This window comes from Sturnus vulgaris, chromosome 1 (assembly GCF_052056855.1).
Source record: "Sturnus vulgaris isolate bStuVul1 chromosome 1, bStuVul1.hap1, whole genome shotgun sequence".
Lineage (NCBI taxonomy): Eukaryota > Metazoa > Chordata > Aves > Passeriformes > Sturnidae > Sturnus > Sturnus vulgaris.
The window spans coordinates 125,609,406-125,636,379 of NC_142243.1; the positions used below are offsets into that span (position 1 = coordinate 125,609,406).

Here is a 26,974-nt window from a genome sequence, read left to right on the forward strand (position 1 = left end):
AAAAAAAAACTAGCCACGGCGGGAAAAGAAAAGAGAAAAGGTAGGAAACGCCGACTAGAGAGCCTCGCACGCCGGCTCTTTGTGCTGCATCAGCCGGGGGAGTGCCGGAGTCCCCAGAGCACCCCCCGGGTGGCACCCAATGGCTGCCGCGGGCGGGGCGCGGCCCCTCCCGCCCGCGCGGCGGAGCGGCACCGAGCGCGGCTCTGCCCGCGCTGGCTCGCACGGCGCTGACATATAAAGGCTGTAAGCGGCTCCTCTGGCCGCGAGCTGCACAGCCAGCACGCTTCTGTGCTTTGGGGGGTTGTAATAAGAGACACTTCTTCACAAACGTTCATATCATCACATAGGAGAGTGCTATATATACTGGGCGAACAATAGACTCTTTTCTTTTTTTCTTGCTATTATCCAGAGGTAAGCCATTCAGTTCCATAAGTTTGCTTTGCATGCAGTTTTATCAATGCTCATCACATTTGGTGAACTTAAGATTTGAATGCTATTTCTAAGATGTCCTGCTTTTACGCTGTATATGTTTTCTTTTGCCTACTGGTTTATCTCTGCCACATTGTGTCAAAACGGTCCATGCCTATAGGATAGGCATAGCCTAGGATGTATTTTTAATTCTCAGTGGAAAACATGATGTGAGGTTTCTTGCAGTCTCCCCATTTAAGATTTATAGTGTGGTTTTTGGAATGATTTGGTGTGTTAGCACTGTCACTATTTCAGGAATACTGCTACCTCTGACCATGTAATCAACGGTGTCATGATGCTTCATTTGGTGTGTTGTAGTAAGACCATCATCACTTAATACAGTTATTGAAAATTTCTCAGTAACATGTGTTCTGCTTGGATTATTTTTATGCTTGAGCTGACAGACAATGATTTTTCTGGTCACAGCCTGCTAGTTCACTTTGTCTTGCTACACAGATATACAGAATCATATCTTTGGTATATTCTTTTCTACAGATTTGCTTTCTGCTGCCCTGACTTAAAGCAGAGTACCTCTGTGACCTATCTGTCTCCTTTGGCCCCAAAATGACAGTAATTGCTGCAATCAGTTGTGCTCTCTTCTTTTCCGTTCTCTGTGAAACAAGTGCATTAGTGTTACCCAACTCCACTGACCTATTCCTGTCAGACAATAATTTCACTGACATCAAGACAGCTTTGGCAGCTCATCTGGACTCTGCAAAAATTCCCAAAGCCAGGCGGAAGCGCTACATTTCACAGAATGACATGATTGCCATTCTTGATTATCATAATCAAGTCAGAGGCAAAGTCTTCCCACCTGCTTCCAACATGGAATATATGGTAAGTGAACTGTTTATTTCAGAGTAAAACAAACTGTAAATCAGTGATCTGATTGTCTTAAACAAATTGTAATGGTTTAGTTAACTAAATATTTTTTTTATTTATTATTGCTTACTAAAATGTTGTGACCTTATGTTTTCAAGCTGCATTAACTTCAGCAAGCAAAAGCTAAATACTGAACTCTCAGCCTCTTAGTTTGCCCTGTTCAGTTTTCATTTCCATGTGTAGACCCAATGAAGTAAGTGATGTGGTGAGTTAACTGTTTGTTGGCCCGAGGAATAGTATGTGATCACATGCAAACCAATGTGTTTAAAGTGCTGATCATTGGCCCCATAGTTTTTGTACACTGAAAGTCATTGCCCTAAAGTGGGCAAAAAGATACTCAATGACCATTTCTAATTTATTTCACACATAGTATGTATGGAAGCAATGTGTTAAGACTGTGTTTGCAAACTAATTCATCTGATGCACTGTCTCCTGCTCATGTGTTTTACTTGTTGCATATTGTTTGTGTACACCTAATACCTTTATCTTTCCATCAAATACAATGCTGCTTTTTAATGTTTCTCTAGCATGTATGATTTCAATGTGCTCAAAAAAAGTATGTGGCAGGCACATTTTCCCCGATTGGAAAATACTTATAAGAAATATCTGTTTCTGCAGGTATGATAGAAGTTACTCATTCACTGTGATCTCATACTTAGCCCTACTCACTAAAGCAGTGTTTGCTACTTCATATTCCAACTTTGCATGCATGCATAATGTGGGCCTCTAATATTAAAGACAGGTTGTCCAACAATTTTTTTTTAATGTTGTAATTCAGGTATTCACACTGTTTTGAAAGTACAGAAAAGTTGTGTCAGCACCATAATAAATGCTTAAAGTCCCAGAGTTTCTCATATGACAGCAGACAGTTAGTTAACAGGTTTGAGAAATAGGACACCATCAGCTTGACATAAAAAGGGGATATCAGTAATAACAGCTCCTCCTTTGTAGCAGCTAATGACTAACAATTTGGACATGTTTCTATCACAGATGTTACCTAAATCTGGATTTCATCTTATAATCTGTTCAGCACATCCCAGCAGCACCTCAGAATGCTGAGTGCTCTCAGAATATTGCAGGATGAAGACCATAGGCTGAGTTTGAAGCCTGGTTAAGTGGAAAGGTCAAAGACAGAAAAACCAGAGTGGTCAGAAGTCAAGCTCAGTCATCATTTTCATTGCTGTGCTCTCCACTGATGTTTCCTTTGATTCTGCATAAATAAACTTTGTTATAATGTCTGAGGGAATGGCAGCCTACCATACCCTCCCTTGGCTTGTGTGTTTTAGAAACGTGCTCCTGCAGTTTGCTTAAGTGAAGCCAGCACCCTGTCATATTCCCAAGGGTTTTGTAAGTGCAGTGTTCTTAGCCTGTTCAGTAAAAAACCCTTGTAAATAGAAAGCAAACTTCCTGGATTAAATCTGTTTTAATGAACTCATAAACATAAAGTGCCAAGATTTTTTTCTATATTGGTGGGTATTCTGCTGCAGCTTTGCTGCAACATAGATACAAAATCAAGATTGAAATAATGCTCTTTACAGCTCGCATGCTGTTCTTTTCCTTGCCTTTCTTACTATTGCTTTTGCCAGTAGCAACCAGCCATGGGATGTACCTGTGTTCCTGGCAGCAACAGCCCCATCAGTAGTCTCAAGTGCAAGGACTGAAGGTTTATATTTACATTTGGTTTTCCAGTCTGAAAGTGACATCATGCTGCAGAATTCAGATCAGCACCTCAAGCTATGTAGGTAATGATCCAGAGTGCAACTTGAACTCGAATCCCCAGATGGCACCCACTCCTCTGCCACCAATTCTCTTTTAATATTGTGTAAGTCTGTGTGTGTCTTATGTAACTACAGAGCAAAAAATGCTCAGTGAGCAACATCACACATGGTGTGCTCTGCCATCTGCATTGTGATCATGACACCATCTATGGAACTTCTTACTTCTCTGACTGCAGAAGGATTTTAGTAGGGAGGCCTTGAAGATGACATGGTGCTGTAAGCCATATCAAGACTGCAAACCCCATTATCAGTAACTGAGTTTGCTTTGTCCATTCTTTGGTCTCTGAATAATTTCAGTGTGTGGGGCAGCATCTGTCATATCTTACAGGGACATGACATTGCTGCTGCTATATAAAAAAGATGTTATGTTTCTCAATACTTACTTTCATAAACAAGACAACAAACACATTGTCATTACCAGAAGACAACGTGCATTTGTACTTGAAAGAACCTTACAGAGTGTGTGTTCCTTTCCTGAATACTATGGAAAAGTGCTGGGGTAATGAAGAAAATGGCCTATCCCATTTTCCCTAACAATGACTAAAACGGATGTCACGTGTTAGAGAGCTGGAATTGCTTACAGATGCAGTAGATTGTGGAAATCTTTTGTAAGTGTGTTGAAATAGAGAAAAACTAGGCAGTTTTGAAGCACTAGAAGAAGATATTTTTTCATCTTTTATCTGTTCACCATCATAGTAAATTGTGTTTTGTTGTTTTTTCCTAATTCTGTTAGGAGCTGTTCTCATTAATTACTGTATCACATTCTCACTTCTGTGCAGTCCATTTGCTTTTATTACCACCTTCAGGGTTTGGCTGCATGGTTTGGTTCTTGTGATTCCAGTTCTGCACACCCAACCTTTTTTGGGGCTTTTCTACTTGATGCATTCTGTTCCTCTCCCTGATACAGTCTGCTCCTCACATGTTCCATGCAGTTCTAGGTACTTCACACTCCTTGGATGTTCTTCTCTCTGCCCTTACTGTCTAGAAGGTTTATGTACTGTAGGACCTTGGATGAGAGGTCTGGAAGAGCAGCTTTGAATGCACATGGGTAGGCAGGGGAAGTTCAGATAAACGGAGCTGGGAAGTGTTTTAATTCTCTTTGGGAGAGGTGGTCTGAGAGCTGCCCTAGCCTGTTGTTGTATGCAGCCCCCATGAAAGCAGACAGCTGGAGAGTCAAACGTGGTGGGAGGCATTGTATCAGTCCCAGTGAAAGAAACTGGTGTGTCTTATGCCAATTACACCTAAGTAAATCTTTCTGTTGGGACATTGGCACCCAAAGTGGATGTTAAAGTAGTCCTCCTTTTGGTTCTGGTTCTGGAGCTGCTGATGCCTTCAACTGGAAGTTTTCTACAGGTACAAATCTAGCCAGTGTATATGAGAAGGAAAATTCAAGGAAACAAGAACATCCAGGCCTATAATGCAGAATTAATGAATCCTTATTTTAATTTGGGCCTTTTTCTTCCTCATCCTAAGAAAGTCTTTGCTTGTGCTTTAAAAGCTGAGGGATACCTGCAGAAAGAAAGATGACACCATACTTTTGGCCTGACAAAGGGTGAAAATCATCTAGTCTTTGCATATTTTTTTGTGGAGAAAGCAGAAAGATTCCATAAAATTCATAATTCAGAAGAAGTGAGGTGTAGAGTTGCCAGCAGCTGTCTAGTGTAAAAAGTACGTACATCTGTAGATCCAGTGGAAGGATGTGAACAAAGAGATCTCTTTTTCTGAATGCTAATTCTAGAGACCTGTGCTGCCTTTAGGGAACATCTCAGCTACTTGGTAGGCCAGTAAATATTTGCAAGATGTTGCCAACTGAAATTTGAGTCTCATAAAGTGTCTTTTAGTGTGCATTGCTACTATCTTTAGTCTTCCAAAACATTCATTCATGAAATATCTGTTCCTATGAGGATCAGAAGTTATTTTTACCTTTGCTACAGTCATCTCCACTCGAGGCCAGTTTCTTCAAAGTCTGTATGGTCTTTATTGTATCCCACACCACTGTGTTTGTGCAAAAGCTGGTCGAGCAGGTGCTTACATACAGACATGCTTTTTACAGCTTTGCATGCAGAAGCAGTAACTGATATGAGTGGGTCTTGATAAGCACTGAACACCATCCTCCGTGGCATTCCCATGCAAAATGGGAAAATCTGTTTTATTTAAGAGTTCTCTAAGGTGATCTGAATAACTTGTTGAAGAGCCATAGCAAAAGACAAGCCATAAATAGTTTCACTGCTGGCCCTGCAAGGATGAGTCCTGAGCCCAGGATGGGTCAACATAGTTATTAATGGACTGGTAGTAGCATGTCTGAAGTACAATGGAGGGGGCAGGATTGCATATTCAAAAACATGTTTGTGGAATGCTGTCTGAAGATTTTAAGTGTAAAAAGTGCTCTAGAAAAACTTGAGCCTGCTAATGTACTGAAGATGTGCAGACACAGTTTCAATTCTTTTTTTGTTCAGTGATATGTAACTGCACTTTCATATTTGGGAAAATCTGTCCCTGGTTGAACTTTGTCACTTTGACTCACTTTGTAGAACTCAAAGTAGTAACAGATTTCCAGACTAGCCTGAAATGAGTTAGTTTAGCTACCCAAGAGTTATTTCATTTTTCTCAAGAGCTGATGGTAGAGGAACTGGAAGAGAATAGAGAATTTCAGCATATTAATTTCTAGTAAATCCACAAAAAAGACAATAATAGACTAAACAAAGGAAACGACCTATTGTTGTAGAAGAAAAGCAATTGTGTTCCAAAAGAAGCTCCTGTAGTCCAGTGAAGGAGTCCATGTGTGTCATGCTGGAAATTTGCACGCTCTCTGTGGCCTAGGAATTACTCTCTTTGCTGAAGTGATGTATTTGGATACTTCCTGTCCCAGCAAATTTGCAGGTAACTTCCAAAGTCAGGTCAGAGAAGCAAAGTATAACCCAGTTAATGCTTATAAATGCAAGTAACTGCCTTATTATTTCACTTCTAGGTTTTAAAGTCTTGATAAAATTCTTTTGCTGTCAAAGTGATCTTAAAAATATTCTGTGAATATGCAGTAAGTGATGGGTTAGAGAAAGTGAAAAATAACCCAACAAACCTACTTCAAGTTTTCCAAAGTCCTGCTTAATACTGAAAGCCTTTTGTATGGACCTTGAAAGCGTGAGTTAGGTTTTCTCTCCAATTCAATAGCATTTCTGATAAATAAACTTCTCAACCTGTTTACCTATATTTTTTTTTGCTGTTTTCAGTGTGATTTCTTACAGACCATTCTAAATCTTTAAGGACATTTTGTTCCTGAGTCATTTGCCCTGGCTTATTTACATGGTCCCACTGAAATCATTAATGTCTGTGAGTAAGGATTGCAGGGTAGTTCCTTCAAGATTTATGTCTAATGAGTTGGATAGAGTCTCTTAATTCATGTACTTTATCCCTGGCCTGTTGCAGGACTTCCTTCTGCATTACATACATATGGTTTTCATCTTGCCTGCTCTTGAACACATATAGTGATGCTGTCTCAGTCACATCTCTTGGCAAATATTTTACCTTAGGAATAGAAATTATTTCCAAATGTCTAACCTAAATATTTTCCTCTAAACCTCAGATAATTAATCTTTATATGCATTTTTAAACTGCCAATAGAATTTCTATCCTTTTTCATTTCAAAAATTACCCTTTACATATTTACTGACAGTTTTCTTGGCATTAAGATGCATATTATCTTTCCTTAATTTGCATGGGCATGTCATTGCAATACCTCTGCCTATTGGATCAAATTTCACTTGTGCTCCGTTTACAGTTCGTTTGTTAAATTAGTGAACAAGACCCTTAGATGTCAGAGAAGATTAGGCCCATCATTTTAACTGTGCATGTCTAAAGACCCAACTGCCATAATACAATGAAGAATTTACTGTAGAAGTTACTGGCAGCCTTCTTTTTCCATTCAGTAGCCCTGTTTCCTTAAATCCTGTGTACATGGGGAAGTTTAAAATAAAGTAACCAGATGAAGAGTCAGGGTAAAAAGTTCTTGATATGCTTTTCATCATGCCAGAGCACAACATAAAAGTAAGTTTAGTCCACCCCAGTCTTCTGGCAGATGAGAGCTCATGATGCTTGGAGATTCCCCAGCGTGGGCCTCCTATATCAGTCTGCCATGGCTTTTAGTTTGCTCTATGCTGGGAATTCACAAGTGAGGTAAGAACAAATGAAAGGAGAATAGTGGAATGTGTTCACTGGTTCCAGTCTCTGCCTCCTACCACTTGTTTTTGTCTTTAGCCAATTGAGTATGTCCCTTCTGCCTAGTACCATAACCCAGAACCAGGAGTGTCTGAAGATCATGGGAAAATGAATTTTGGAATAATGAGCCTCTCAGAAAATTAGAATAATATGGAGAGAACTGATGTGGTTCACATGGTTACAGTTAATGGTGTCTGTCTGCATCAGCCTGGAAAGGAAGCAGTTGTTTCACAGCATACTCAGCCTTTTTCTGCAGAGGAGGCACAAGATGGCATCTGAGAGTGAACTGACAGAAAGTAGGAGTAAATGGAGCTTACTTTCTGCTGATTTTAGCATTAAAGAGTTACCTAGCTCTGTTTTGCCTCACAGGTGAGTTTAGCCACTTATATATTTCCTAGTCCACCACTGTCAATAATGCAGCACTGAACTACTTGGCCATCACTGAGATGTAAGGTGTTGCCCATTTTTCCAGCATTTTCATTAACAGAAAGCTAGGAAAGCCTGTTTAGTCTCAGTAACTGGTGTTCATTTAGGGTCAAATCCAAGTGGATGTTACTGATAAGAAGTACCAAAGCCATCTGTTACATGCAGAGTGAATGACAGACGTGTTCAAGAGTTGAATGAAAAAGACCCTTCCTGGAAAGCACTCCTTGAAAAATCTGAAAAACTTCCCTAAAAATGATGTTGATAAATTTTGTGGAAAAGAATGACTGTGTTAAACTTGCTTTACTAGAGCTCTGTTCCAATGTTTTATGCACAACAATTTTGAAACATCCATCTTGATGGTGTTTTAGAAAAGAATATTTACATTATTTAAATTTAGTATTAGCAGAAAGCCTTCTAGGAGTTTAGACAAACAAAAACAACTTAGTAAAGTCTCAGATAGAAAAGCAGCCTGCCCAGAGGCCTCAGAATTAGACATTCCTTTATTATTAAATGTAGCACCTCTTGAACTTCTTGGCTACAAACAGAGACAGGGCATTTTTCACAAGAATCTTGATCCAAAGTACACAGTACTTTGTTTCATACATGAATGGAAATGATAGTAACCTTAAACCTCCCAACATTTTTGTCCTCTTACCTGAAAAGATAAATAGTCTGTCACAGGCTTGTGAAAATGTGTATCCTGGAGGCAGCAAAAGATGGAAACCCCAGGATAGCCCCTTTGCTTGCTTTTTGTGCACAAACTCCTGTCTTCAGCTCAGGCACCTCCATGTATGAATGCATCTGCAGGTGCCCTGGGATGGGGTTTCAGTGCTATTTAAATGAAACTGAGAATGAACTGGTTTTGCACATCTATCTATCTGTCAGTGATATCTGTTAATCTGTATCAAGAGAAGGAATATTAAATTGAGCTTTCTTCTTCTGAGAATAAAGAACTATTGTTCTTATTCTTTATGCTGCAGGAAGAAGAAGCTTCTATGTGTTTTCTTTTATGTCATGCTGCCATATCTTTCAGCTAGAGCTACTTAGAAAATATTAAGTATTTTCTTTGAAAACTTTTAAAGAAATTAGGAACATTTTTTCTTTTTATGGAAAGCTTCAGTGGTTAATAATAAAGCAAAGCAAAATGTAGATTTTTTCTGAGAAAAGAGAGAGAAATGAAACACCACAAAACAAATATATTTTCATTCATGTTTTGTGTTTCTAAGAAAATACAATTTGTTCTAATCATATTTAAAATGATAAAGGTCAGACACGCTCCTTTTCAGACTTCTGACCAATTGTCAGGGTGACATGGAGCTAGAGTTTGGTCCTTTTTGTTACCACTTCTAAAATAAGCTGTTGCCAATTAAAATATGTCTTGCAGTGGGTTAGAAAAGCACTGAATATTTTAAGATATATAGCTGTAATATTTAACTTTTCCAAAAGCTAAACAAATAATAGCATATCAGGGAAGCTTATTGTTATTAAATCTGACGGCGTACCAGTTTTCTTTATTTCTTGTTTAAAAGCCTGATGCCAAACATGAAAGGAAATGCAGACAACCTTTAGAGGAAAAAAATTGACTACTAACAGTGGTAAAGCTTAAAGTGGTAGTACTTTGTGTTTGCACCACATAGACACCCAGGAATATAAACTCCTGTGTAAAACACAGCCTTGAATTTTCATAAGGAAAGTATTTCTGGCAATGAAGTTTCTTGGGAATATGTCTGATGATTCCTGGATTAAGCCAGACCTTCTAATACTGAGCTCTTCAGAAGTATGACTCAGATGTTTGGAGGTTTGGATATATGAGAGTAAATTTACTGTAAAACATTGCACAGTTTTACTTTTGAGTTGCAGTGGGTTGTTGGACAAGCAGCTTGATGTATTCACCCTCCATTTATTTACAAAAGAATGACATACAGAACTGTGATTCCCATCAAGATATTTTTCTTTTGAGGGTAGACTGGCAATTTTCTGTGTAAACTTTCTAATTATTACCTAATGCATGTGAAAAAGTACCTGCATGTGTGGTAGGCACCAATTACAATATACATACAAAGATTTCTAACAGGTGGCTGTTGAGATAAAAAAAAAAGAATCATCTTCTTAGAGAGTTTAGAGTCCAAATGATCTCAGAGCCTAAATAAATATATAAAGTTTGCCACATCTCTCTGTAAGTTCCAATGAGCTCATATGTTTTCATCACACGGTATGCATTGAAAAAAGTGGGAGCAAGAAGACGAGGCTCTTTCAGTCATTCTGCTGTAAAAGCAGGCAGGCAGAAGGGCTGTTGGGTTGTTTAATTAAGCTTTCTGCCAGATTTGGGGGTAGTGGACGTGGTGGGGGGTCCTACAGAAAGTTTCTAGACCTGAAGATGCTGCAGGTCTGCCTATATGAAAGAGAAGGGGAGCAAAGCCCTGCAGGCTGCTATGGGATTTACGATGGGCACCGCACGCGCAATGGTGTGAGCGCGGCAAGGCTGAGTGACCCGTGAGGACAAGACCTGTGTGTTAAGGGTGGCAGCCTACATCTGCTAATCCTCTCTGGGACTTGCAGGAGCAGCTGTGGAATGCAGCTGCACAGATGGACTGGACATGTCAGATTTCACCCCTTGACTTCACAGTGTTTTTATCAGAGGAAGAAATTGCTTGAGTCAAGGTTTTCTTCTTTCTCGCTTGCTGCCATTCTGGAAGTAAGAGCTTTTGATCTTCAGCTAGGAAAACAAAGAGAAGCAGGGGGCTACTAAAATAATATGTTTGAGGTGGAAAGGCTGACTTTTTAACTGATCATTGCGAAAAGAAAGTCATAGTGGCCATCTTTCTGAGATGCCTAAGAATCATTGTAGATTTGTTTATGTGAAATAACAATCTGAATATCACTAATATGAGTCCACAGTAAACACATATAAATGAAAAATAAGATGCCTAGACTGACAACAAATTGCCACTTTTTATTGCTTCAAAAATGTAGCAGTGTTGCTATGTAACTCTCTTCAAATTGCGTATCCCAGTATTTCATTTGCCATCTCTTCATGTAAGTGCACTTGTGTAAAGAAGCTGTTGCAGAAGGGAGTGGTTAAAACAGTGAGTTTCACCTGTTTGCTCTGGATTTGTGTTCACATCTCTACCCAGTGTTTGTCACTTCAGCTGTACAGTTGAAGCAGCCAGCTGAAGGTCTGATCACACCACAGCTGTCCTGGCAGTGGTGAGGAGCAGCAGCCCTGACTCAGGGCTTTCCTAGGAAGGTAGTGAATGACCAGGGTGTGTATGTTTTGCTTAAAGTACTTGTTTTACCATTGAGAAACATGCATAGTATTATCTTAGCTGATATGTCACTTTAAAAAAATCCTGCAACAAACAGACCGAACACAAACAGTGAGGTACTAAGGGCTGCTGCTGGTATTTAATATCCAGAGCAATGCTTTACTGAGGTTCTCTTGTGCTCTTTTGCAAGTTAGGAGAGCTTCCCTGTTATTGGCAATAAAAATGAGCTGGGAAAGATTAAAGATCATGATGGAAAAAGAAAAATGGAAGCACAGGTTTGGATTGCTTGAGTGTTTTACAGTGATCATTAGCACAGTCCTTAGACTAACAGGTAAAACATATCATTATGGACTCCACAATTAACCCACATCTTCTATCTCACAATCTTTCTGCTGGCTTTGTCAGGGAAGGAGCACTCCTACTTAGCACATTTTTTTAATATTTTCTTTGTGACAATGAGGACTGTAAATTTAAGTGCTTCTAAAAACATTCAGTTAACCCACAGATATCCTCACAGAATGGGAAAATAATTAATATAGTGTATGGCTGTGTATTCTGTTCTCTTTGTATTTAAATCACAAATTCTTGCTATCTGTTTCCATTAATAATAATTTCAGAGTGCTTGCAGAGACAGAGAGGTCATTGTCATCTGAATGATTGGGTTTGTCTCCTATGAAATTTGTTGAGCAGAGTGTCAAGAAAAAGCTGCTCCATTTAAATGATTGAGGGCTGCAATTCTGTCTGCAATGAAAATGAGTAGAATCATGTTTTTAAGTTCAAATGATAGTTAAAAATTGTTATGTACACAATTCCTCAAATTAAAACATAGGTATGAAAGTAGGAAGGGAACAGGCAATTTTTTTTTCAACAAATGTCGTGGGGAGATCTTTTTAATATTGTAGTTGTTTCTTTCCTTTTTCATCATCAGAATGTTTATTCAGCTTCACCATTGTTTTTATACCTAAGATCATAATTGTGGCCAGGACCTTCTGTTCCAACCAAACACAAAAAGACAACTTCATCCTTTTGACATGGAAATTATCTAAGAACAACTGAGAGACAGCTATAGAAACAGCTATAAAAAGGGAACATATTAGGGAGCTGTGACTGACAATATTAAAAGGCTTTCCTTGGTGAAGGAAAAGCCACGTTTTGGGCTTCAAGAAATTTCATTCAACATTAAAGAGATTTTGTTTTACACTCTATTGCTTATTACACATTTTTGGGGTTAAATATTTTACTATTTGTTTAAAGAGGGAAACAAACAAAATCTAGGATGAAATTCTGGCTCACTGGCAAAATTCCTGCTGACTTTATTAATGCTAAGATTTTACTCCCAACTCTCAGCAAGCACATGCTGTGTGAGTGCAGAGGACACCCCAGAGTTGCCTCATGAAGTGGTCTCAGATGTTGAAACTCCCCATGTAGAAACACTGTCCTGTTCCTTGTGTTCAATCCTCTTGACAATTTTCAAGTGAGATGATGTTTGGAAGTGTTGTTTTACAAGGAGCAGTACAGAGAGCACAGTCAGACAGCTTTCTAGGAAAATAATCTTTGGCTCAAGAAAGAAAAATAAATTGGCCAAAGGATGTTCATTTCAAGTTGTCAGTGGAAGTGTGGTGACAGGCTTTAACTCTGTTGTGGCTCAGTTAGATCCAGTTGAGAAGTGGGAAGGTTTCCATTCTGGACCAAATCAGTGATTTGGAGTTTAGGGGGGATCTTTATACTGCCGAGAAGGTGACTTCTTCCTCAACTACTTGCAGCCTAGCAAATGAAGATTAGCTGTCCCCAGGGAGTAGATGATCATAGTTTGGCACTGGGAGTTTGCATGATCAGCATTTCAGGATGAGTCACCTTCTTAGATCTTAACCCACTGAGTATGGAAATCTTTCTCCTTTTTCTCTTTTACAATTTTGTGTTCATGTCAGGCAGCTTTATCGGATGTGTTTAATAGGAACACTGGATTGCCCATATTTCAGAGTTTGTAATTTTGTTTATCACTCGGTTTCTTTTAAATTCTTTGCTAATTAGCTTGAGCTTTTTAATTTCTCCTTGTACAGAAACTGTCCCTCTCACTTTCAAGTAATTCAGTTTCTCTTTTTAGGATATATTTGCATTTCTTGGTATGCTGTTTATCTATGTACAACAATGAAACCACGTGGCTTCAAAATCCAAATATCTTTGCTCTGTTCTCTTACCTGCCCAAAACAGGGGACTAAACTGTGATAAAAATCAGTAGAACTGTGGACTCAGGATCAGCCTTTTTTTGAAAGGGTGATCTAATGGCTGAGTCTCTTACAATATTTTGGGTCATTATGAGATATTTTTTTCACCTTCAGCCTATATTAGTTGTTTGCCTTTTTATAGAATAATAGAACAGTCTGGGTTGAAAGGGATCTTAAAGATCATCCAGTTCCAACCCTCCTGCCATGGGCAGGAACACCTTTCACTAGACCAGGTTGCTCACAGCTCCATCCAGCCTGGCCTTGAGCACTTCCAGGGATGGAACATTCACAACTTCTCTGGGCAACCTGTTTCAGTGCCTCACCATCCTCACACTAAAGAACTTCTTCCTAATATCTAATGTAAACTTAGCCTCCTTCAGCTTTAAGCCATTCCCTCTTGTCCAGTGCAAAACGTCTCTTTCCAGCTATTTTGTAGGCTCACTTCAGGTGCTGAAAGACTGTAAGATCTGCCTTATTTTTTCTTCTTCTGGTGATCTTCTAGAGCTAGTCCTAGAAGGCCTGAGACCACCTTTTCATCTGAAAAGATGAAATAAAGAAAAGAAGGAAGGTGAGGCAATCAACTTCTCCCATGAAATACAAGTGATTTACACAGTAGTAGGGGACTCTACAGAAACTCTTCACCAGCCTGGTAATGAAAGAATAGAGGAAATTTAATGATGCTGCATATGCTTCCCTCCCTCTTATTCCTTAGTCAGTAGTTATTTTCTTTCTCTTTGTTTCTATTTTTTTTTATGTTTACCAAAAATTTAATCTGTCCCAAGAGTGATCAAGAGTGAATAGATAAGGGAAAGCAGAGTGTACTGTACATGACAAACTCACATTTTAACTGAGTTTGAAACAATGCCCCAAAACTTTACCAATCCAATGCTGCAGATGATTGCTGATAACTAGAAATGAAGTTGAGGAAAAGCAAAAGTGAACTAGAAATGCCCTCGCTGTCCAAGGCAGGGGCTGTGCCTTGTTTAGAGAGTGTTAATAGTGAAAACCTAGTCCATTCTTCGCATTTCTTTCAAACACCTAAGATGCTATTTTGCGAGGCAGTTCAGAGCACAGAAATGTGCTGGGTGGGAATCAGGATGCTGGCGCTATTTGTGCAAATACAGCGCACGTTTAGATTACTGTGGGAGTGCAGACAGGTCACTGGGGAGCAAGCACGCAAACCTCATGTTCAGCCTCCTGGCAGGAGCACTGGAGCCAGAAGGGTGATTAATCCCAGCAAAGGAGGGTGTTTATGGGGTGTCACAGTCCTGGCAGAGCAGCCCCTTATGGATGCACACCAGGCAGCTGTGTTTGGACCACGCGCTGGATCCGTGAGCTCCTCTGCTCCCCTGGGCTGGGCAGGCTCCAAACGCTGGCTGTGGCCCCAGCCTCTCAGGCACACTCCTCAGGCACTCTTTTATGTTTGTACCTACTCTTTAAGCCCTTCTTCAGGGACCACTGCTGTACCACAGGGATTATAAACGGATTTTTATACACTGGCCACATGCAGCAAGTAAACTTAATGGCAGAGATACAAAGCAGAAGAAATGTCTGTGCACAGTTTTCTTCTGCTTAGGCCCTAGAGCATATCCTGGGTTTAGGATTTTTTGTCTCTAGCTCCTCCAAGAAGCTCCCATAATTTTTCAGAGCTGAAGTCTAAGTGTTCCCTTGCTTGAAGAGTATTCCTTTGTATCATGCTTCTTCTTAAGACTTCTGTCTTTTGTCCCTTTACTAGCAATTTGCTTTGACTGTTCTGGAAAATTTTATGCACGGGTGTGAAATAAATCTTCTCTGCTTTAAGCACCACCTATTCTACCATCTCTAAGTGATTCCACTTAAATGGAAAATGATTTGTGTTAAGGAGTTCTACTGGTCTCTATTGTGCTTCTTCACCTTTAATCAAGCAGGTACCTTACCCACTCTGTATTTGCAAAAGCTTGGTTCAATGGTCTAGCAATTTCATAACATTTACTAAATTTTGTCCTTCTCACTAAGAGAAATTTCACAAAGTACTAGAGTCAGGGCATGAATTGTTATCCTAATCAATAATCAGTCTTTTCACTCTTCAGGTTTGTGAAATTAAAACTAAATTCAGTGTTAGAAACCATTATTAGCTCATAGTACAGAAAATATTTGTGATGTGGGTCAGTTTATTCTTTGAAAAGTTAATTTCTGACTTTGTTTCTTATTTCATGCCTCAGAGAGCATACTCTTTATTTCATAACCACTCAAGATATATGAGTATGTGTTTGTGTTTAAAAAGCACTGATGATCTACATAGGCAATTTACCACATTCTGCCTTTCTACTTGAAATTCACTACAACTATTCTGTACCTAAACACTCCAAGAAGGATATTCTAAATATACGTGTAATTCCAGAATCTACAGCCTACTTGGGTATCCCTTAAACACTAAGATATACTAGGATTTGTGTGCACTTGTAATGTAACAGTGAGATATTCTTTATCAGGAGTTCCAGTGTTGCAGTAGGTTCTGTTGTCAATATCTCCATTATTTCTGAGACAAACCTGTTTTGCTGTGGAGAAAACAGCAGAGTTACCAATCAAGCACATGTAATTGAGCAGGCAGAGCATATAAAGGAGACAGTGTTTAAGTTCACTTCCTGTTCCAAACATTGGAGAACTTAAGAAGTCAAATTGTTCTTACAGAGCTGTTATCTTTTTATATCAGGCAGTGAGCAATGCTAGTTCCTGTGCAGAATAAAGTAGTGAAATCCATACTGCACCTGGAAACTATCCATATTCTTTGCCTTTGTGGAATCCCTTTCGTGACCCTGTGACCTCAAATATGAAGAGCTGCCATGCACATTTTCTCTGGCTATAGATACTCCTGAGGTCCTATTTCAAATGTGTTGGGCTTTTGGGGTATATAATATCTATACTGAATTGTTCTTCCCTGTGTTCCTCTCCTTCACTTTCTATCTGAGTCCCAGCCAAAAGTTCACTCCTCTCCACACATGGATCTCATCAACACAGAAGGGAAAATGGTAGGAGAATGCCTGTTTGGTGAAGGGGTTTTCCAGAAAAAAAGGGAGAGATCAGAATACTTGGCTTCCTCTAATGTTATGGACAGGAATTCTGTCCAGCAGTAGGACAAATCCCACTAGATTCTGTACATGCTGCTCCACAGTTCTCCTCTTAGTTCCAGATCTGATGTATCACAGCAGTATAGTTGTGATTTGAGGTACTCGCTTGTTCTGTTTTAGCACTATGATCATTATCTGCCTTTTTTCTGTTCTAGTGCTAAGGATACTTTATTTTGTCAGGTTTGGGATGAAGCTCTTGCCAAATCTGCTGAGGCTTGGGCTGCTACATGCATTTGGGACCATGGCCCTTCCTATCTTCTGAGATTTTTGGGACAGAACCTATCTGTAAGAACTGGAAGGTAAGAGGATACCCTACAAAACAATTACTTTGTCAGCCTTTGAACAACCTTTGAGATCCAGATCTTGGACTGAAGCAAGTGTCATCCAGTATTCTACATTCTCTATCTGTCAGTGTTCATTTGGCTTAAGAATATTATTGTTTAATACTGTGATCCTAGTGACGTGAGGAGAAATCTAAATTGACATGTTTTTCTTTCTGTATTTCAAACAAACCCAGGTATCGATCTATTCTCCAGCTGGTAAAGCCATGGTATGATGAGGTGAAGGATTATGCTTTCCCTTATCCTCAAGATTGCAACCCTAGGTGCCCGATGCGATGTTATGGACCCATGTGCACCCATTATACACAGGTTATATAAATTTCCTCTATTAAAATCTCGTGTCCAAAGCTGAACTTGCCTATGATGTGTTTATACCCCCCTCTCTCAAATAAATGTATGTGTATATCTATAAATATATGTTTATGTATATTCCTTTTCAATTTGGACTTCACCAATAATAAATATTTATTCAGATGGTTTGGGCCACTTCCAATCGTATAGGCTGCGCAATCCACACATGCCAGAATATGAACGTCTGGGGATCTGTTTGGCGGCGAGCTGTTTACTTGGTATGCAACTATGCCCCAAAGTGAGTTGCTCTCTTTTATTTTTGTTTATTTTTATACTTTGTGCATGTTTTGGTCCTCTGGTAGGACTGCTTACTCCTTTTTCTGCAGCATGACCTCTCTTTGTACTTTCTCTGTGGGCTGCTCCTTTGTTCAATCTTTACGTCTGAACATACAAGGTATACAGTATACAAGGAAGAAAAGGAACAACTTGATGTGTGTGGAACAAAACTAAAAACTTGTTTTCTGTTATTACTGTTAGTATTAGTATTATAATTTTTTTCTTCCTTCTTTGTCCTGACTTCACTTTACTTTGAATTCCTTATTTCTTCACTCTTTTATAGATAGGCATAGTGGACTAGACTTCCCCAGGTAAGCAATCCCACTGCAGATCAGGCTTTTGATTTACTGACAGGTGGGCCTGTGCAAACCTTATGAAACTCAGAAAGGCCAAACACACCTGGATTGGGTTAATCCAAGCACAGGTACAGGTGGGGTAGAAAATGAACTGATAACAGCTCTGAGGCAAAGGTGTTTGTAGGTGAAAAGCTCAATTAGACCTATCAGGGCATGCTTGCAGCCCAGGAAGCCAACCATATTCTGGGCTGTATCAAAAGAGATGTGCCCAGCAGGTGGTTCTCCTTCTCTGGAGAGGAGGTGATTCTCTCCATCTGGAGAGCTGCATCCAGGTTTGGGGTCCTTAGCACAAGAAGAACATGGAGCTGTTAGAGCAGGTCCAGAGGAGAGGCAATAAATTGATGAGGGTTAGAATCTTTTACTTCTTTTACTTTACTTTACTGAGAGAGTAGGGTCTGTTCAGCCTGAAAAAGAGAAGGCTCCAGAGAGAACTTGTATCAACCTACCAGTACCTAAAGGGGTCTTACAAGAAAGCTGGAGAGGGACTTCTCCCAAGGGCATGTAGTGACAGGACAAGAGGGAATGGCCTTAGCTTAAGGCAGATAGGCTTAGATTAGACATGAGGAAGAAATCCTTTGCTGTGAGGGTGGTAAGGCACTGAAACAGTTTACCCAGAGAGGTCATGGAGTCCCCATCCCTGGAGGTATTCAAGACCAGACAGGATGGGGTTCTGAGCAGTCTGGTCTAGTGAGAGGTGCCTGTGGAAGTGGGGTTGGAACTAGTTTGTCCTTAAGGTTCCTTCTAACCCAAACCATTCTGTGATTCATTCTATGATACATGTTGTTGCCCACAGGATACCTTTGCTTATGACCATGCTACATAATCCATAGCATTGCTTCCAGGTAAAGTCCATCAGCCTAAGCTCCACCTCTGCAAAACCATCTCGCCTTCCATATTGGGGTCTGTTAAAATACAGTTCATAGACACCCACAGGTGGCTGTATATCCCATAACTTGCTAAGGACTGTGTTAGGTCGATATGCAGAAATTAATTTTCTGCCAGCATTTCCTAGACATCATCCCAAGCTTACATTTGGGTGCAGAATGAGTCAATGAAGTGTGGCTCTGGGAGAGCTTCAATTTGCGGTCTGGTTTGCACCACTATTGCAAAAGCCTCACAGACAGTGTAAGTGGCTGCCTTCTCTGACTGTGTGTTAGACAAAGACATAGTTCTGTATAGGAACCTGAGTATAATTAATTGAGCATGTTTTCCATAAACTCTTGGTGGCACAGGTCCATTTGTGGTAAAGAATATGCAAGAATATGTCATTACTCTAGCTGTTACACGAGTAAAAGAATTTTTAAAGGTTTTGCAACTGAAAAAAAGATAGGGTTTTGTAAGAGAATTTACTTGGGGAAAAAACCACCTTTGGAAATCAAGGAGATTTCTCTGTCCTTTTGTCTTTAATATTTACTGGAAAAGGATGGTAAGAACTGAATGTGAGGAAGCAAGTATTAAGCAGCAAAGCAGCAAAAGCTGTATCTGACTTATAGCTCCACAACATGGACAAGATGAAATCAAAGATTATAAGAGAATTTTTTAATGTATTCTAAATTGAAAAAAAATAAAAAAATAAAAGCTTTCTGGAATACTTATCTCATTTTCATATATGGGAATAAAATGGATTATACATTAGGCATTTTTGAAAACTGATTTAGTGTTTGTGTATCAGTTAGAAATGAATTAATGACATTTTATATTTTCGAAGTCTAAAAGTCCCACAGCTTCTCAAGCAGCAAACCAAAGCCTGAAGTTGCAAGCTCTTTCTCTGCGTGAGATTTCGAATAGACCTTTCAGTCACAGGAAGTGGAATAATGATTTTCACATCTACTTCTTGCAGGTTCACAAAAATTATATGGAGTGGTTTTTCCCCGATTAAGTTTGTATTTCTAGATTTTACTGAGTTAAGGACATCGGGCTTAGAGTCTTTGGGCACACACGCAGAAGTCTCTGCCACTCAGTAAAGTCTGTGTCCTTCTGAGTAACCAGCACTTCAGAAACTCCTCTAAAGAGGAAGGGAGTAAATACTGCAGCCCCAATCTGAGTTACTAAGATTGGAATTTGGCAAAGATTTATGATTCAGAACTCCAGTAATTTTCACTGATGCCATGCTGTAACACTGAAAAATATTTATGCTTCTGAAATGAGTGAAAACCCGCTAAAGTTAAGGAGAATATTTGCAGTTTAGCAAGGCCCGAGATTATCCAGCAGTCTCACACAAATGCGCCATGTGTTGCACAGAAAATGAAGTAGAAAGCATTTTTCAGCAAACTCTGAATTTCCATATCTCTTATCAGACTAAATATATTTCCTGAGTACTTAGTCTGCTGTACCCATTTGGAAGAGAAGTAGGAATGAGCAAATAATTTGAGATTCTTACTTTCTTCCAAGGCACAACCCAGACCAGGGCTTTTGATCCAGTTATTGGCTGGGAGGTGGGGGATGACAAAATGTTTCATAAATAATTGCATTACTCACTGCTATTCCATGTCACTTGCAAACTAAAGGAAAGTTCTCTGCTCTGTGAGACATAACATTTAAATAAAAATCTAATTTTAACTTTCTGCCTACATCATGAGTGTTACATGATTCTCTAAAAAGCCTGTGGTTTATATAAACCCCTAAAAGTCTGGATGTGTTTTTCAGATGTTCCTAGATGTTTCAGAGTTACCTCTTTTCATATGATCACTCTCCAGACTTTGTACCCGTTTTCCCCCTAGGGTCAATTGCACACCTTTATTCACCAGACAGGAGCCCTCCTTCTCCTCACATTTGCATCTATGAGACCTCTGCAAATGCCTTGATCCAGTTCCTTTTAATATATTACTGGTGCAAATAGTTTTTGTCTTCCCTTTTCTCTAATCATGAATTCAGCCTCAGAGCTTCACGATGTGAACTTAGGGTGGTGCAACCTAAGAGTAAGATTTCACTCAGTTTGTTTTTTTCATCTTCCAAGCACAAGCTTTTAAGATAACTGCCAGACAAAAACATGCTCAAGGAAACCTTGCACCAATTCTTATTTTGCTGTTTTTCGTAAATATAGACTTCCAGTGAAAAATACTCTGTCATGGGATCAGAGAATTTAAAAATCACTTAGTTGTAGCAAAAGCAAGAAAACTGGGACTTTACCACCGAGACTAAAGGATGTGGAATGGATATTACTGGCCTGGATTCACATGGTCATTTTCCTGCTCTTTTTTGAGAATTGCTAGATCAGTGTTTATCAGTAAACTACAGAAATAAATTAATGTCATGTTTTTAATAACAGAGCATTTATGGGATATCAGTGGAGATGTTAACTTTAATCACTCAAAACAACTATGGTTAATGATTTTTTTCCCACTCTGAAATTATTAAGCATTCTTTTTCATTTTTTATTTTCAGGGGGAATTGGATTGGAGAAGCACCATATAAAGTAGGAGTCCCATGTTCAGCTTGTCCTCCAAGCTATGGAGGTTCTTGTATCGACAATCTTTGTTTCCCAGGAGTAACATCAAACTACTTATACTGGTTTAAATAAGTTAAGGTTAACTTTATTTTAAAGAAAACCCACAGATGAGTAACAAGAACCTTGTATTGAATTTTGCACATATTATATATAGAGAGATATTGTAATAATACTCTGATATTTTCTTTTTGTATGCTTTTGTATAATTAGCTTTCAAAGTACAGCATAATTTGGTTTTAACACTTTGGGATTTAAGATTCACATTATCTCTTTTAGACTAACATTTTGTTAAAGGAGAGCAAGCTCATTTTAATCTTAGCAAATGTAGCTTCCTGAAGATTAGATTGTATTAAAAGCACATCAAAATATAGAATATGACTTCCTTTTAAAAATAATAGCTCTAGAAAGAGAAGGGTCATTGTTTAATACTGTGCTTTAAAAATGGAGTGTGACATGCAAAGCAACAAATTGTCTTCACACTCCCAATGGTTCCTCCTGTTTACACCTGTGCTTTCACCTGCAATGTCAGTGGGACACTGGGCAGAGGAAAACATGTGCAAGAGAAACTGCAGGATATTACCTACCTCATGCACAGCATCAATTCATTTATGGTGTTTCAAGAGTTCAGCACATGGCTGCTGCTATCACATGTCTGTGTGCAGACAGGAATATTAAAGAGAATGAGGAACCACACTGACTAAGATGTTTGAAGTCTTACCTAGATAGAAAGCTACATCACTTGAAAAATACTGGTATAACAGCTCAGCTTGACTCTACCTTCCTGTATTTCTGAACACAGTCATTGTTCTATAATGGTGCTTTGCAGGAGTATATTTATTCTTTTACAGGAAGAAATATATTGCCACAAAGCAATATACATCAATATATGATATCCATAGTGTGTTTTACACTATAACTTTACCAGTATATGTGTTATCCCTCTGACTGAAATTCAGTTGTGAATCAGGAGAGATCAGACCTAAAAATAAGTAGGAAGATTTCTAAATAAAAATTCCAAATTCCTAAAGCAATGCCAGTGTCCTTTAAAAATATACTGCACTGTTTCCTGAAAATGTCTCTATGCATTATTAAAAACCAAATCTGCCAAAAACTTTCTGCCAAAACCTGAATGCCTTATGGGTGCCTAATAGACACATGAAAAATATTATGCAGGTACTTTTCTTGAAAAACAGATTATTAAAAGTAAGAAATCAAATGTCTGCCACTATTACTAGGTCATTGAAATAGCCTCGAATTTCGACTTTACATTACAGGGCAGAATGTACTCCACTTTAAATATGTGTTTAGTCTGCTTGCACTGCTACATTTAGACCTCTGAAATTTATGAACTTTGAAAAGAAATACTGAGTAGAGCAAGTAGAACAACAGAGGATCATGTCACTAGAGCTACATATGTATGTATCTAAGTCACCAATTCAGTCTTTTTAGGGAATTTGAGACAGTCTGTCACCAGAATATGAAGTAACATGCTGGTGATATAAAAAGAAAGATGAGAATTTGAATTCTTCGCATTAGTTACTCTTTTTCTCCCGCAAGATACCTGGAGCAGGTGTATAGTGTATGAAATGCAGCAGCCCTTCTCTCTGCCTCCAGGAATGTCAGCAGCTGATCTATGGCTCTTCAGATATTTCTGGTTAGTGACACTTCTGTATCTGACAGGACAAGAACTAGAGAGGCATATTGCCTTTAGATGTGTCTATGTTGCAAAAGGATAACTCTTTGTAATGTTCTGCTAACTTTTATCCTAACAGCTACAACATAGACATTTTTCCTTTTATTTTCAAAGGAGTTTGGACTTGAACAGTACTCAATCAGTCAAATACTTTGGCAGAGTAAAAGCCAGTCCTGTTTTGGGAGTGAAAGACAACCTCTTTGCATGATCTATTTACACACTGAAATAAATGAGTGAGACAAAACTACTTTGTGGGTCACTAGCCCCTCAGCCAGCACAGTTTTTGACAAAGATGCAAATGAAAAATGCATTTTTGTTCTGCATAAGAGATCTTCTATAGAGGTAAAGACAGTACAGTTAAAACAGTGCATCTAGCCATTTTCAGTATTTTTATTTAATACAAATAAGAAGCAGAGCATAAGAAAAAGTTCAGGTTAAGCCATGGAGCCTACAACAGTAGGTCTAACAGTAAATGACTATGCACTTTGAAACTTGCAACTTGTATGTTGTATGGTACACTTTCCAAACAGGACTAGACATTGTAAATTAATTTATAATTCTGTAATTCAGCTGAAATTCTTATCACGGGTATATATGTTATCGTATCTGTTACTTTTTAAGTTGCTACAAATACCTTGATTTTGTGGAATATTTTGTTTTCTGTGAATATAGAAAACTTTGCTTTTAACAAACAGGTTTTATCACAACATCCCATAATGGTGCTAGGGATTAACTATTGTAATCACACTGTAATTGACAGCAGCAAAATATGATCTGGAAATAAGCTATTTCATACGAGCAGCTCCTGATAAAACCAGCTACAAGCACTCAAGCATTAGCTGAATGTTTTTCATTTAACAGAGAGGATTGTAGATCATCAGATATTTGATTGCCACATGAAATTTCCACTTAAAGGTGGAAAGCCTTTCTGTATTGCCTGTTTGAACTGCCCCAATTTCTGTTACCTTTTTGCTCTTGGGCCAGGTGATGACAATGCCAGTAAAGCTCAATTTCGATTGCCAGTGCCAGTGCTTCCTGACTGACTACCTGACACCAAGTGCTGCTACAAAAAAAGCACTGAAACATGCAGAAGACTTCAGATGTCTTTGGCAGCTCTCATACATGCTGAGCTTCATGGGTTCAAGGCCTTGCTGAGGCAAAGCACCTCCAGTTGCTATTCTGATGACCTTGAAGTACTAATTTCTTCTCAGCAGAGGGGTGTGCCTTTAAAGACACAGAAATTAGCTCAGACTTCTGTTCTAAATATAAAATTGTAAAAGCATGCACAAGCTAAAATAAGGCAAAAATTATTTTTTGTCAAAATACTGTGAGAGGCGTAAGAGTAAAAGAATTATATAACAAAATTGATATAATTAATTATTGAGTGCAGCTGTTTATAATAATATCTGCTTGTGATTTTTTGCCTCATTTAAACATCTAAGGTAATGGATAGCAGTTGATACCTTTTGGTGCTAACCCCTGTGTTCTGGTGCTGAAGTTACAGATTTCATTTTTGGGGAAATATTACCATATACACTCCAGTGTTTGTGAGATCTTTTTCAGATAAACATATAACTTACCAGTAGGTCAGATTTGCTTTCAGCATTTCTTTTTATGGTTGTTTCAGGCTCTAATAAGAGTTTTATGTGCATTAGAGAGGAAAATGTATCCCAGTTCAGAACCAAAACAAACAGTACCCTCCCAGGCAAGTGCCTGTGGAACAAATTATGGGGATAGTAAGACCTCTGAGAGTCAATGACTTCAGATTGATGCTGAGAAAGTTTTAGTGATTCCAGATCGTCTCTCTGAAAACTAAATGACTTCAGAAAATCTGGGCTTGACCTCGCACACTTGTCCTTGGCATCTATTCTTTGAGACCAGTTTGTTTCCCTCTGAATTTGAGGTGAGTTCGAGCAAGTCTCAGTGCAAAAAGGCAGAGTTTTAGTGTACAGGAATTTGCAGGAAGGCAAAATTGGATTCCACGAGAGCTTTGTGTACAGCAAAATTAGGCTTCATACGCCATTCCCCTATTAATACTGGAGAATGGCATTGGGCTTTGAAAGAGGAAACCTCCCAGGGCAAAAGTAATGTGATTGCATGGAAAGAAATATATCTGTGTCTATATCCATATCGATATTGGCAGGTAGGTGGGTGGATAGATGTTTTTATACATTTTCTCTGAGGATCAGGTTGCAAGCATGGATGCCCTCTTGTGGTTGAGAATGCCCCTACTCGTTACATAGGAATCTGGCAAGTTTCAGGATTTTTTGAAAACAAATGCAAATCTAAAGTTTTTGGCCATGATTTTAGAGATACATGACTTTGTCTGTTTCCTTTGAGAAAAGAGGTGCAGTGCACAACTCTTCCATTACTTAGTTTTACATGATTTGTAAGTACAGAGCCCAATTACAGTTTTATTAGTTGGTGACTACCTTACATACAGAGTTTTATGAGTATGAGGTAAAACAGAGTTATTCACATGTCAGGAGGATTTTTAGAAATGTTAAGTCAGATGTAATTCTTAAAAACCAGGGTGTGGGAAGCCTCATTACTCAGATACTAAATTATGATGATCCCTAATAAAATTTTAAAGGCCCAAATTACTGTTGCAATCTGTCCATTATTGCTAAGTTTTCAAGACAAAACTCTTGTTTTCCTATTCTAGAATGAGACAATCTTGGAATCCAAGCACAAAAAAAAAAAAAATGGTGCTTTTTAAAACTTCAGCATTGAGTATTTGTATGCTCCAGTTCTCAGATCATACATGATTAGTCTGGTGGTCTCAAAGTGCACAAACCGTCATGTTTAAATTTGCAAGAAGAATGTTGAGATTCTATCAATAGAAGCCTGGAATAGCAACAACCTTCTTAAACTACTTTCTTTCAATAGAAAATAGTCGAAAAAATTAAGAAAAAATAGCAATTACTCATCTGCTTAATTCAACAGATGGGCAACCTAACTGGTTAATTCAAGAAATTATAAACAAAATTGATTACTATTCAATTTCTTTCAGTAATTTCAATACTTTCTTTCTGCTTAGCATTCATTTTCCAACTTTCCCTCAGGGTAGAGTTATTTTCTGTTAGAAAATAATTACAAGGTGATGCATTTTTAAATTCACACAAGTCAGTGGAACAGATAGAAGGTTTTGATTGTTATTCACATTCTGCAGAGTTCCTCTGAGTGTGATCTGTGAAAAATCCAGACTGAAATGGTTGCTATTCATTATCTCCTTCTGCCAAAAGACAAAATTCAGAGTGGAAGAAAATTTTGGCGAGTTATTGTTGGGTAATAAGATTGTAAATTCTTAAAAATCCCTCACACAGAAAATGCATATAAATTATTCTTAGGGTTATTTTGGCCAGCAGGAAAGAGAGGGAATATCTCTCAGGTTATATGTTTAGCTCACAACAGCAGTTGTCATTCCAGTTACTGGCTGTTCATCATGCTGCTAACTCACTACAGCTTCAATAGACCATCCTGTAAGTCGGGAAGTATCTCAGTTGTGACGTTTAAAGTAATAAAGTTCTTCCTTAAGAGTAAATGGTAATATTGGAATCAATAGCTCTTAGGAGTTAAACAGCTTTGTTTCATGTAGGGTGCTCTAATGTAATTGAAATGGTGCTTAAAGGCAGGGTTCATTTAAGAAGCAAACCATCTACAGATGCTTTTTTCCATATGCTACAAGGAAAGACTTTACTGAAGCTTAAAGATGCTGGGGATTGGAAAATAAGTATGTTTCTATGCTTTATTATCTGAACCCATGTCAAAACAATGTTCAGTGTTTTATAGAATGGAGTGCTCTTCCCCCCCTCTCATTATGTATTTTCATTTTCATTGTTTAGGTTTTTTGATAATTGTGGGGTGGGGCTGTATCTGGTTTTTTGGAGAAGAACGCTTGTTGTCTAACGTGTTGCAGTGAACTTACCAATGTATCATTTCTTTTGTGTTGTCATACCATGCTATATATATGTTATACCTGAGATAAAAATTTGTATCCCTGTTCCAACTTCTAATGCTATGGAACTGTACATCATTTTGATCTATTTTGTAACATCTATACATTTAAATAAAAAAGTAAAGTTATCAATATTTACAATTTGTGTTCCTTTGAGACATTTTTTGTTGTTTATTTTTTCCATTTG

General features: G+C 38.5%; 1 protein-coding gene across 1 annotated transcript; it reads left to right on the forward strand.

Moving 5' to 3' along the window:
• Window positions 1-240: 240 nt before the first annotated feature.
• Window positions 241-26,906, forward strand: PI15 (peptidase inhibitor 15). The gene is made up of 6 exons (XM_014870692.2): window positions 241-411; window positions 964-1,305; window positions 16,545-16,663; window positions 16,882-17,014; window positions 17,179-17,294; window positions 21,073-26,906. Exons 2-6 carry the CDS (start codon window positions 1,033-1,035, stop codon window positions 21,206-21,208), a joined length of 777 nt encoding a protein of 258 aa, XP_014726178.1. The 5' UTR covers window positions 241-411; window positions 964-1,032; the 3' UTR covers window positions 21,209-26,906.
• The last annotated feature ends 68 nt before the right edge of the window (window positions 26,907-26,974 follow it).

Coding starts and splice junctions, on each gene's coding strand:
- PI15 (XM_014870692.2), top strand. CDS start 1,033: ATGACAGTAATTGCTGCAATCAGTTGTGCTCTCTTCTTTTCCGTTCTC. Junction 16,664..16,881: donor CTATCTGTAAGAACTGGAAG/GTAAGAGGATAC, acceptor AAACAAACCCAG/GTATCGATCTATTCTCCAGC. Junction 17,295..21,072: donor GTATGCAACTATGCCCCAAA/GTGAGTTGCTCT, acceptor TTTTATTTTCAG/GGGGAATTGGATTGGAGAAG.